Consider the following 13,786-nt stretch of genomic DNA (forward strand, 5'->3'; position numbering starts at 1 on the left):
TGGCATCAAATAGCTTTGCTTTGGATCTGTGAACACCTTGGGGTTGCCTTGGCTCCTGTGTTCCTGCTGTGTCTTGCTGTATTGGGTTTGTGTGGCAAGGTTTTGATAGCAGAGGAGGGTTCCACAGGGATGGCTTCTGCGAGAAGCTGCTGGAAGCTTCTCCTATGTCTGACAGAGTCAATGCCAGTCAGCTCCAAAATGGATCCAGTCCTGGCCAAGACTGAGTCCATCAGTGCTGCTGGTGGTGCCTCTAGGATAATCCAGAGAATGGGAAAAAAAATGGAACTGGGAAAGAACAGGAGAGAGAAGAGTGAGAATATGTGAGAAAGATGGCTATGCAAACGCTGTGGCCCATGAGGAAGGTGTGGGAGGGGCTGCTGTGGGTGCAGAGCAGAGATTTTCCTGCAGCCTATGGAGCCATGGTGAGGCAGCTGTGCCCCTACAGCCCCTGGAGGTCAGTGGTGGAGCAGGGAGAACCCACATAGCAGGTGGATGCCCAGTGGAGGCTGTGACCCTGTGGAAGCTTGTGCTGGAGCAGGTTTGCTGGCAGGACTTGTGAGGGCGCCCATGCTGGAGCAGTTTGTTCCTAAAGGACTGCACATCATGGAAAGTACCGACACTGAAAGAGTTCATGAAGGACTGCCTCCAATGGGAGAGATCCCTGGCTGGAGCAAGGGAAGAGTGTAAGGAGTCCTTATCCTGAGGAAAAAGGAGGGGCAGAAGCAACATGTGATGAGCTGTTGCTCATTCCCATTCCCATCCCCCTGCACCAGCTGGGGGAGAAGGTAGAGAAAATCAGCAGTAAATTTAAGCCTGGGAAGAAGGGAGGTGTGGGAAGAATGTGTTTTAAAAATGTGACTTTATTTCTCGTTCTCCTACTCTGGTTTGATTAGTAATAAACCAATTTTCCCAAGTCCAGTTGGTTTCACCTGTAACAATATTTGGTGAGTGATCTCTCTGTCCTTACCTTGACCCGTGAGCCTTCTTGTATATTTTCTCACCCCTGTCTAGCTGAGGAGGGCAGTGACAGAGCAGCTTTAGTGGGTACCTGGCACCCAGCCAGACCCAACTCACCAGACTTGCTACAAGTTTTGATTAAAGAAAATGCACTTTAGAGACTGTGGATAAACTACATCAGAAATAAGTTTGTTCGTACATGATAACAGACATTTAAAAATTAGTCAATCTTCACTCAGTCACACTGAGTCCTCATTTTGTTTCTTTTTCTTCAATGTGGCCCTTACACTGTTTCACTTTATGCCATTAAAAAGCTATTTGGACGATCAAATTACTAACATTTTTGAGCTTAATCTCGTATTTTTGCTTATGACATAGCTGTTCTGAACCAGTTTGCTGGTCCTCAGACAGTCTGAATGGACTTGACCTTGATGGGGGCTGGAGTATAAAGAGGCACCACTATTCTTTATTCCTGCTTCTCCCTACTCGGTTTCCAGTGAGGAAGATTCAGCAATAAAGAAAATATTTACATGAAAGAGTTATTACATGCATCTGCTTTTCTGTTCCCCTGAGAGCAATTATGAACTATTTGAGAAGGGCTGTCCTTGACTGCAATATATCTATGTATCACCACCAGCAGCTGTAGCGATGGAAGCACCTGTGCAGGCCACCCTGCAGAGAGACAGCAAGTCATTAACTGTTCTCAGACCTCTTCTAGATAACAGTGCTAACCCAAACACCATTACTCAATTTATGCTAGAGTTTGCTTTGTGGATGTTTAATGCTTAATAGTTTAGTATAATTTCTAGTTCAATATCTAATAGCTAATTATGTGTAGTAAAAAAAAAACAAACCAAAAAACTAAAACAGGCAACTGTGTCAAGAAAAAAATGCTTGCATGTTTTTATTCTCTTTAAATCTGTATAAAACATGGAGGAAGTGTCATAGATTGCTCTTTATGGAAAGCAGTTAAATTTCTTCTAGGTCAGATTCTTTGGAGAAGTACATTATAATTATGAATGATGAAAAAATGAAAGATTTTAGATGGTAATTTGCACTATTTAGGGAATCTTCCTTTTTGTTAGAACTGAAGGAGCATTGTTTTCTGGGGAGATTTTTACGCACTCAAATTATCTGAGGCACTCAGAATTTTGAGCCTTTCAGTTACAGTGGAGCTTGAGATAGTCAGAATGAAGAAGCAGGTTGAAATACTTAATGATTATTTTCAGTGATTCTCCTTCCTAGAAACTGAATGCTTTTCCCACTTTGCCGTGTGCTGTTTTCATTGACTGTAGGACTGTGATTGCCCCTGAAGTTATCAAGCCAGGAACGTCTTTCTCTGAGGTCAAATAGGAGATTTTTCTGTTACAAAGCTATGAGGAAATAAAGGCAAAATTTTTGGAAGGTCAAGTTTGGGTTTTCCAGGGCATGATTTTGATTGTGTGGGGTGATCTGGAAAGCCTGAAGCTTCTCCCATCTCCTTTAGTTTTGAGGCAGTGCTGGCAAAGTGAAGGTTGCATTTGGATAGTTCAGCAAAGTTTGCAGTGGGAGGTGTGAGAGAATCCTGCTGATTTAGAACTGGGATGCGATAGAGAGCTCCTGGTACGTGGCATGGAGAATACTTTCCTGATATGCTTGTCTTGTTGTGATGATGTCTGTGATAGTGATGAGGAGGGTGTCCTGGAGGAGGGGGACAGGGTGGTCCATGGTGGTGAGGAGGGTGGTCGTGATCTGGTCCATGATGGTGGGGAGGAGGACAGGGTGGTCCATGGTGGTGATGAGGGTGGTCATGATCTGGTCCATGATGGTGGGGAGGAGGACAGGGTGGTCCGTGGTGGTGATGAGGGTGGTCATGATCTGGTCCATGATGGTGGGGAGGAGGACAGGGTGGTCCATGGTGGTGATGAGGGTGGTCATGGTCTGGTCCATGATGGTGGGGAGGAGGACAGGGTGGTCCATGGTGGTGATGAGGGTGGTCATGATCTGGTCCATGATGGTGGGGAGGAGGACAGGGTGGTCCATGGTGGTGATGAGGGTGGTCGTGATCTGGTCCATGAGGAGGGGGAATAGGATGGTGGTGATCTGGTTCATCATGGGGAGGAGGAGGAGAAGAAAGTCCTTCCTTGCTGTCTTGATCTTCCTTGCTGGATTTGGGGTTATGCTCAGAGTCTTCAGGTCTGGACTGAGAAGAGGAGGGATGTTCATGTCTGTGGTGATGTTTATGGCGATGTCTGTGACCAAAATGATGATGGCAGTGGGGATGTCTGTGTGGATGTCCCAGAGGTGAATATTTCCCTCTTCGCCCACAGCCATGGTGCTGTTTATAAAAACACCAGGGAGGAAATATTAATCAGGGGTTGATAGGGCAGAAGAAATTGATGAGAAATAGAGAGGTGGGAGTTAGGTTTGCATTCATAGCTTTGATGATCTTTAAGGATAAAAATCTGCATTTTTTCATGATGGAGGAGAAGGAGTAGATAATAAAATGCCAAGTTACTGAAAGTCTGCTGGAAACATTACACCATATCAAAATTATGTAACCAGCTGAGAAATAGTTGTGATAGATCAAAACAAAATAAATCCACACTGGAGTAGCTGTTGTGATATAAACTGGAATACCAAATATTATCATCTCCCTTCTTCTTGCTTTCTAAAATTTCTTTGAACTTGTTTGCCAATCTATACTCACTTACACTTTGTCAAGTGGTTGTTCTGAGAGAAGACACACTTGGAAGGAGTAGTAGGGGCAGCTCAATTCTGATTCATCCTTTGATTGACCTAGGACTTGCATGTCAGTGTGTCCTGAGATGCTGCATCACACCCAGGCAACAGAAAATTGTCATAAATGTTACAATCATCTGGCAGTCTGGACTAAGCAAGGTTGCTGTAACCTGCATGAGGATACAGCCAGAGATGTGTCCATAACAGTACATACCCAGGGATAGTAGATTTCACAGCTTATATCTGTTCCATCAGCTTCATCTGCATCACTGATAATTCTTGCCTTGCAGAATCCCGTGCGCTAAGTAAAGGACAAAAAAACACCAAAAACAAAAACAAACCACAATGCACATCTGTGTTCTTGTGATGGAATTAATACAAACTACTAAATGTGCAATATTTTATAGGTTAGGCTATTCCTTTGACACCTAAGTGTGTTCATGTAACTTAGCCAGATCCTGAGCCTTCTGACCAATGCTTGCTAGTTATTTATAATGATTAAAATATGTGCCATTTTTGAGAGTTCTTGACTGTGATGCACTCTAGATGCACTTTACCATGTGATTCTAAGAGGACTACTACTCTTCATCTTGCTTCCCTTCTCATGTCTAGAGATTGACCAGCTACTAATGCCTCCAAAATGAGTACCCTTTGGTGCCTGATTTTACTTCCTTTTTTTCCTGTCTTTGCTTGTCAAACATGTTCAGATTGGACTATTCTGTAATTCTGCTTGAAGCTCTCACAGCCTGGCACTGTGTAGCTGTGCTGCTTGAGAAAAGCTCAAGGCAGAGCTTTCTCCCATTTATTTTTTAAAAAGCAATTTGTTGTAAATTTTTTGCATTACTTCACTTAGCATTCTGTTAGCTGACTTTCTCCTGCTGTCCAATCATTGTGTGTGGAATTGCTCATGTGAAAGAGCACAGAACTCAGGTGATGGGTTTCTATGTATACTCTCTGTACTGGGTGCTTTATCTTGATAGTTGTTTGGGCCATTAGTATCCCACTACGATCAGTGACTGCAAATGGTAATGACATTTTACACACAAACAGCAGAGATGGCAGCACTGAGAACAGAATTCAGACAGTCTATAGCCATCTGACTTGTGCTTTGTTCTAGTGAACTTGTGGCCCCCTTGCCAGTTAATTCACAACCTTTTCCATTCTTCTGGAGTATGAAAAGCCAGAGAAGGTGATAGATGTATATAAAGCAAAAGTTTTGCATATTTTATTTTTTCCATGTTTTATTTCATTATTTCAATTTAGTTTCTGGGGAATACTTTATTCTGAAATTATGAGGTCTTGCCTAGCTGTTTCTTTGGTGTAGAGTATTATAGTAATGGAAAAATGGGGTGAAGAGAGTACTTTAATAGTTTTCTGCAGATGAGCTTGAGTTATTCCACTCTCCATTCCTCTGCAGCAGAGAAAAAAGTGACCCTGAGCTCACTGGGATAAGACATAAATTTTTTTCAGGATCTATAACTTGTATTGGTGTAAAAGTTTTTATGGACATAGCATGAATGATTAAGGATTGGCCACAATTGAATACAAAAGCCAGATATGACCTGAAAAACTCTAGGCCTCTAACATGCCAGATTCCAGCTACATTAAGATTTGAGAGTTCAGACTGTTTCCCTATAAAAGATAAAGGAACAGATGTAAATTTAGGATCTGGGTTTGGACATACTGGACTTTCAGTTTTGAGTTTGAGTGCATGCTTATAATGAACATTTGAAAATATATTGGTAGAATGTTCCTGGTACCACCCATTATATCAGTTCTCATTCTAAGGCTTTACTTACAGCGTGCCAGTCATGCAGAAAATCACATTCCAATGCCTGATCTGTTTCTTCTGTAGATTTGGAACAGTTGGTCTCTTTTATAGAGAATCCTAGAATGTGACCTTCACGGGAGGCAGTCTGAAACCAAGAGGTCAAAGAAGTGGTTACTAGGTGTATTTAAAGTCTTGTGATTTTCAGAGCAACCATACATCATCTTATTGTCAAAATCCCATCTACCTCATGCTGTCCATACCTGTCTTGTTCAAATGTTCATGCACATACACATATTCAGTGAGGAAAACGGATTAGATAATTTATATCTCACACCCTTACAGCTTCCAGGAACACTTGCTTTAATTCTTTGTTTAATATGTGTGTGTTATAAAATCTGTTACTTTTACAGCCTGTGTTTTTAGGAAGTAGTGTCTTTAGAGTCTTCTCCCTAAATTGAACTGCTGCTCCTGTGAAAGCAGAGAGATCTATTGGATGGCAACCACTCCTTTCCAGTGATGGGAGTGCATAGAATAACAGTGCTGATGTTAATTTGAGGTGAAATTCTGCCAGTTACTGTGAGAATGTTGCTTACACTGTTGTCAAGGGCATTAGTTATGGAGAAGGCCTTACTCCATATGAACATGGGAGAAAGCCTTTGTGATCCTATTAAAATCCATAAAGAGGTGTTTCATTTTAATTTCCAACTATAGCAGTACTTTTATTCAAGTCTGTGTTGAAGGTGTCCTTAGCATGTGTGCGCACACGAGTTTCACTAAATTTAGTTTAACTAAATTGGTTAAAAGTGCAAGCACATACTTTATGGTAAGTTTTTGATTGTAATTCATAGTTTCTGAGCGTTAAAATCCAGTGGTACAGTGTAAAGTGTTGCTGTAGCTGAAGATAGTGAAGTGTGAAAACAAAGTGTTTGGGGAGAAACACACGAACCCAGGCAATGTGAAAACAATCCCTTTCTAAATGGCAGTAGGGATACATCATGCACAGGGCTACAGTGTGGGACACTGTCAGGTTTCTGAGCAATATTAAAAGCTGCACGGAGGTGGGCTTGGCATGTTATCATTTAGGCAGTTTCCAAGATCAATATGTATTATGGTGGGAGCCATGGGACCTCATTACAGAGGTGTCCTAAGCTGACACATGTGTTGGCAGAATGATCCCGTGCTGTTTAAGTGAAAGTCCAGTATCTACCGACAAGAAATTTTGTTATTAATATACTTCAAATCACCCAAGGGATACATCTTCATGTTGACATCATGTAGATAGGGACATATTTACCAGACCCAGAAGTTCTTCAAGAGTTATAGCACAAATTCACCTCCCGTCCTCAGAGTGCTGCTTTGCTCTGCAGCAAGAGTCAAAATGATGCTGAGCATGTTCCACTGTTTGTTGTACCCATGTGCTAAATATTCTAAGAGTAAAAATTTGTCTGTCTGCAACTGACAAAATGTGGAACTGTGATAATAGGACTGTCCATCTCAAAGTCTGCTCAGTAGTAAATAAACTCATATATGTCATAATAGGTAAATAGACATTCAAAATTAAAATATGTACACAAAGAAGGCTTTGAATTCTGAATGTCGTCACACTGCCGTAGTTCTTTAGCAAATGTGAAATCCTTTTGCTTTCACACACCTAAATTGAAGTTGATAGCAAGTCTTTGTTAAAGCAGGACCTTCAACTTAGATCTGATCCTAGAAGGGTTTGAGTTCTGGTTCCATGGTCTTGGAGTTGCTCACAAAATCATGTCATTTCTAAGTAATTCTAGGAGAAAATGCCACTTACCATCTTTAAAACTCTTTCAACTTTATCCACAGCAAAGTTGTTTGTGTGGTTACCTTCACTATTGAATTTCTTCAGGGCCTTTTCAGCAATATCTTTATGTTCCTCAGTGACTTCTAAGGCTTCAAGTTTCACAGGACAGTCTTTGCACTCTACTAAGTCAGGTGGAACTGTGAAAACAGATAATTTACTAATATTAATACTCTTAGGAGTGTGCCCATGCCTTTAATGTGAACTCATAATGAGAAACTTAAATGCAGCATTTCCTTGGAAGTGAAATAAACTGTCCCTCACTCCACAAATATAGGTTTGTCCTGTAGTGTGAAAAAACTCCAAAACCATGTAAATGAGTATTCTTATAAACCTCCTTAGGATCTTACCACCCCAAATATGCAGTCTTCCCAAGTTTACATTTGTTCTGATATTCATTATCATATTTTGGTGGACTAGAATGGTGATATCATCTGATATCAATAAAGTCTGGCTTTAGAGAAGTAGGGTAACCTTAATTGTATTACTCATTCTTAACATTCCATTTGAATTATCTAAAATATGAATTACAAGCAGATGAATGAATCTGTTACGGTTTCCATACACTGGTAGTGTACAGACTTTGGTAAGAGGGCTGGTTTGAGGTATGCGTTGGCTTACAGCAGTGGTTATTTTACCTGGACTTAATGTACAATTAAATCCATATAGTTGAGGTTTCTTCAGCAGATGGTTTGTATATGTGATAATCTTACATTGCCCAAAGTCCTGAGAGGAAAAAAGAATACATGATTATGATGTTATTTTCCCTGGATTTAATTGGATGTAGGTGATCATAGAAATTATACCTCCTTTTAATGTGCAGTACCTCTAAGAATAACAGATGTGGCCATTAATGGAATGTTTGATCAAGTACCACTCAAAATTTGTCTTCAGATAAAATGGGATCCCTCTCTACAAGAGCCTTTATTTTAATTCTCAGTTTGGACAATTTAATAGACAATGGAAAACTGAACCAGCTTTCTTAGTCACCCTGATACTTATTTAGAGTAGGATAAGACAAGATGGCAAGGGAAGTTAGAATGCCAAGTTACACAAATCTTTGTCGAAAGTGGATGGACCTTTTCATCCATTTTTTTTCTCCATGAAAAAAAAAAAAAAAAAAAGAATAAATGCTTTCTTGTCTCTCCTCCTGGGTTTTCTGCTTTATCCTTTGTCATAGTATCACAACTCTCCTATTTAAATAAAGTTTTGGACTGGGAATTCTCATCATTGGAGTGCAAAAGAAAGGACAAGTATTGTTGTATATCATTCATGTACTGACACTACTAATATTTCACATTGTTATACCACAAATGCTATGACAGAAAACTGACAAAATATACCACTGGTATTTCTGGCTCATATACCAGGAATATGCTTAAAAAATAATTTCTAGTGCCCTTTAGTTGTCAGCAAATTACCCTTAAAACATAAGTTCTGCTACAAGCAGTGGAATGTGAAGTATAATTCCTTTGAGACAAGTTAAATAAAGCTATGCTTATTTGAAGAGTCAATCCTTTCCCAAGCCTTTAGCATATGTTTAAAAATTCTAAAATTAGATTTTGGTTTAGAATGAGCCATATTAAAGTCCAGTCTTCACTGAGAGATTTTGTGACACAGATTTCTGGGCAGTTCAGAAGATCAAGTTAGTGCATTATTGGTGTATGAATTGGTGCAGATGCCATTACTTGCCATTGGATAGGTGTCACTGTATTCACAGGACTCCCAGTGTCTTCTGGATAGGATAGGGCATTCAGTTTCCAGCACATCTAAAGTTAAGTAGAGGACCGTTGAATTTTCCTGGAAGAGAAATGCAAGTAAAAAGGAGTTTGTAGACAAGAAGTTTGGTCTGAAAAAAACTTTTTGAGGTCAATATGTTTAATCTTTAATGAAGGTTCTCCAGTTCTCTATTAAGGTTTTTCAGAGCTGACAAGCATAGGAAGGGTTCAGGCTGGAAGGGACTTTTAGAGGTCATCTTGCCCAACCACTTGCTCAAGGCAAAGCTGAAATTTCAAAGTTTCAACTCCATTCTTTGTGTCACCAAGACAGACATTCCACAACCTCTCTGAGCCATTCTATCTCCATGATTGTTTTAAGCCTTATATGTAGTCAGAATTTCCCTTCCCGCAACTTACAACTGTTGCCTCTTATTCTTTTGTTAGTAACCTGTGAGAAGTGTCTCTTGTTAATCTGACATTCATCAAGAAGGGAAAATGACACTGTTAAAAGGCTGCAATTCCATCTTTCTGATTTTCCCATAGGAGATACTGCTTTATTAGGACATCAGTTGTCTAGGCAGCCAATTATGTATCTACATTCATTTCAAATTACCTTAGTGACCAGGTACCCTTTCAGAACTTTGCTTCTTGCTCAGTTTATTCAGGCAGTGATGCAACAAAACTCTAATAATCCCAGTCAGAACCCTTAACTCTGAAAGTCTTCTAGTATGTTCTGTCTCCTGAGCAAATAGGATTAGGAGAATTAAATTTCCAGTTTGGGTGGCAGTGTAATGGGATGTGGTGCTAAGAATTTTCTGTGGCCCACAAAAACAGTTTTGAAGTGGATTATTAAAACTTTATGTAGCCCTTGTATGAACATTCAGAATAAACGCATATGTATTTTATTTTGTCATTTAGATAAAATCATGCAAAGCGCTTCACTGTGAATAAGTGTCCTTAGGTTTTCCAAAGTTCAATCCATTCAGGTTTTTTTGGTTTTGGGGTGGTTTTTTTTGGAGGGGGGTTGTTGTTTTTTGTTTTTTCTCTTAATATATACATATTCTTAATGTTATCTTGGCAGTGGAACTTAAAAAAAATTCTTGCACAATAGTGTACATGACTAGTGTGCAGGAGGTCACATCTGGTAGGTTTGGGTCTGAGAAGGTACAGAGACCTTACAGGGAGGATTCCTTAGCAGTCAGATAGATAAAAGTGTCTTTTCTGTTTTTGTAGACACTGTGTGACAGCTGAAGCTGTAGCCCTGGACTCCAAAATTCATTAAGGGTGCAAAGCAAGACATAAACATTGTGGTCTAGTGCTTATAGCATTCATCTGGAAGTGTAAACCCTTAGCACAAGTCCATATTCCAAGTTATGGTTTATACTTTATATAGTCAATAGTTACTTAAAACGTAGGAGCACTGAGATTTTTCTCTTTAGACACAACTTTGCTTTTTATCATTCATCCAATGCATTTTGCATGTCTTACTGCCTGCTGGTACCACTTCAGAGGGGTGGCACACACAAAGCTGCATGGCAGCAGAATTCTTCAAGGACAGGAGACTTCAGGGTTTAGATCTCTTAATGCAGAAGAGATACTTCCTAGATGAAGCTCTTTAACTGCCTGGCTATTGTGTAAAACCCAGTGGTATAACTTGCTGCATTCTTGTTTTTGAAAAGCAAAATAATCCATCAGGTTTTTTTGCAGGTGGACCTGAAGACCTGTGACAACCTGGGCTATGGGGCACTTTCTGAGTCTGTGCTTGTCCTTACAGGCAGTACTAAGCAGCTCCATCAAAACTAGCCTGTTTTTTCTGTTGCCATACTGAGACTTTTGGGATAGTGCACATGTGCCTGGATACCAATTTCACAGTTAAGCAGCTAAAAGCTACCAGGTGGATTAGTAAACCTGCCTGTCCTTGGTCTCTATGTAGTAGATAAAGACATTTTTATTCTATTGCTTTTTCTACTATTGATTTGTTTTGGCATTTCAGCAGTCGTTGAGTAAGGTTTATGTATCTTCTCTAGGAAACAGAAATAGAAATAGGAAGGAAATAGGAAATGACTGATAGGAATTCTCTATCCAGTCTCTCCCCTGTTTTGTAGAGTAGCAAATCCTTTGACTTCCTCTGCTTTTTTCCCTTTCCACCAGTTTATTCAGCTATCTCTGAAATTAAGAAAATAACAAAATACCAGTCTTGCAGGATACATTGGTCTAATTAATGTTAGGCATTCATGGATTAAAGAAACCTTCTGAATATAAATTTTAAGTATAACATCTGTAACCAGACAGAACAGATGAATTTCCAGAGCTGAATAAAGCTGTTCAGAGCATCTCTTATGCAAACATCCTGCTGACCAGGAGAAAAGAGGCCATTCAGCATTGTTTGAAATCAAACTTATGTGCAATAAATCATACACAAATTAATACTGAGATATCACAGCTTTTTTTTGATTCATTGGATTACATCAACATTGTTCTAGTAAAAGTAACAAACATAAGCTTTTAATGGCCTGGCTTATTATTTAAAAATCATAGTCCTGTGTAAATCAGCCTTTAAGTTCATACTTACTAATTGTAGCTCATGTGCATCAGCAACACGGAATAAACCAAAAACATAACCATCTCTGCGATGTCTGTTGACCAAATCCAGGGCCACTCCTGCATCTGTTTCAACGGTGTTACAGTCTGCAGGTGTAATTTGGGCATTAGAGCACTGCAGTAATGTTAGAAAAAAAGCTGAAGCTAGGAACAGCATTTTGTTTGCAGTGTTAGGTCACTTGTGCCCATGCCCTGATAAAGCCAGCCTGCTTTTAAATCAGAGCAGCCCACCAAAGTTTTAAATGAATGCTAAAAGGGCATGGTTTTTATATATTTAAGTGTCGTGTCAGACAGCCATTACCTTGACCCTGGCTTAATGTTTGCAAACAGCAAGTAAATGATTATATAGTGATTGAGCAGATTTTGTGTAAAGTAGGCTTTCTAAAACTCTCTGGACTACCCATCAAAGGGCCTGTTTGTGATTCTTTAAGCAGGCATTGTGCAATGGTGCTTTACCATGGAAAGTATTTCTAAGAGTGTAAGGCTGAATCTGGCAGTAGGAAGGTCCAGTTTATGTGTGCAGATATTATACAATCTTGGTCTTCTGTTTACTATTAAAACAGTTGAACTGAAAATATGCTGAAATATTTGTGGTTACATTATGGCTATATCCATATCCCTGTTTTTACAGATCTTTAACCGCCAGGCAACTAGTGAAAAGGAAATTAGGAATTCACTCAGATGTAGAAAAGGGGTATGTATAGCTCAAGGTGCACTGCAGGCTAGTGGTCTGTAGCTGCTATGTGAGTACCTGCTACTCCTTCGGCTCAAGAAAATTTAGAGCAGATTTTTATCAGCTTTATGTCATTTCAGACTGGTACTCAGAAAGGGACTGACTGGCCTAATATACCCATGTAATCGAGGTATGGCAAGAAGTTACATAAAGCTGCCTTCACATTCTCAGCCTGAGCAGTTTTGTTTGCTTTTTAGCTGTGGTAGCCTTCATAGACTTCTTTAGAGAATTGCTGGTAATTTTTGCTTTCTGTATTTAATAAAATAATGCAGTACCTAGTAAGATTTATACCTTTCAAGGATATGCCAATATCCTCTCCTAAGCAGAAAGGACGAGATATTGTCTCATTGTATTCAAAATCTTTTATTCAGGATAGTTTAAGACATTCTTAAAAGGCAGTAATTGCTTGTCAGGGTGTGGCTGAAAATGGAATACAAAGCTCAAACACTGAGTAAGAAAATAGAAAAATGCAAAGCAAGCCCAAAATGACAAGGTCAGACTCAGATGAGGAATTTCCCACATCTAGGTTGATGTGAAGATTAGATTAGCTTCTCACAGAAAAGACTGTTTAATTGACTTGGGAGCTGGGAGCTAGATGAACTTTAAGGTCCTTTCCAACCCAAAGCATTCTATGATTCTATGACTTGGATTTACATGTTTGACTGTGAAGGACTTTTTTTTTTTTTTTTTTTTTTTTTTTTTTTTTTTTTTTCCTGAGAAACCTTCAGAAACACAGTGATTAATCATTATCAACAACTATGCCATTTCATTAATCTCTATTGTAAAAAATTCCACCTCTTAACATGTCTGTTGTTTAAGAAATCATGTTTTAAAGTGAACTGAGCTGAAGCAGTAGATTTCATTCATAGCTAGTTCAGGACACACTTAACAGTTCTTTGCTAAGAGATAAGCTAAATGGAGCATCTTACAATATCAGAACCAGGGGCACCCCAAACCATCATGAGTAAGTTTTCAATGGTTAAAAATAGTCCCCCCACTTGTGGAACTTGTTGCCACAGAAAGATCTGGATGCAGATGCTGTCTTTGGGGGCAGAAATTGCTTAGAAAAGTCCATGGACAGCAGGTCCTTACCTGGATACTAGAAGGACTCAGCAGAAGAATACCCTTAAAGCCCCTGGTACAATGATCCTGGGACTGGAAAAGTACAAGGGGAATGGTTTGCAGACAGGGACAGGTCATAAGCTTCTTCTAACCACAGTTGTCTTTTGCCACTGGGAGAGATGGATAGTGGGCTGGATGTACAACTGTTCTGATGAAATAGAGCATTTCTTTTGGTTTGGTTTTATAATATTTCATTATAATGACTCAGAATCTCCTCCAGAAGATGGAAAAAAAGCAGAGAAATAAATGTTGTGCAAATAATCAAAGACGTTTTAAATATATCTCATCAGTTAAAAATAAAATTCCCATTATTGCCGTGTTACAAATTGCACTCC

The 13,786-nt window shown here is 39.5% G+C and overlaps 1 protein-coding gene across 1 annotated transcript; it reads right to left on the reverse strand.

Moving 5' to 3' along the window:
* Window positions 1-1,836: 1,836 nt before the first annotated feature.
* Window positions 1,837-11,826, reverse strand: HRG (histidine rich glycoprotein). Its single transcript, XM_066325812.1, has 7 exons — window positions 11,568-11,826; window positions 8,970-9,077; window positions 7,916-8,003; window positions 7,251-7,417; window positions 5,478-5,594; window positions 3,893-3,979; window positions 1,837-3,274 (listed from the first exon to the last, which is right to left on the reverse strand). The coding sequence occupies exons 1-7, from the start codon at window positions 11,751-11,753 to the stop codon at window positions 2,303-2,305; spliced, it is 1,725 nt and encodes a 574-aa protein (XP_066181909.1). The 5' UTR covers window positions 11,754-11,826; the 3' UTR covers window positions 1,837-2,302.
* Window positions 11,827-13,786: the final 1,960 nt, after the last annotated feature.

Source organism: Sylvia atricapilla, chromosome 10, assembly GCF_009819655.1.
Source record: "Sylvia atricapilla isolate bSylAtr1 chromosome 10, bSylAtr1.pri, whole genome shotgun sequence".
Lineage (NCBI taxonomy): Eukaryota > Metazoa > Chordata > Aves > Passeriformes > Sylviidae > Sylvia > Sylvia atricapilla.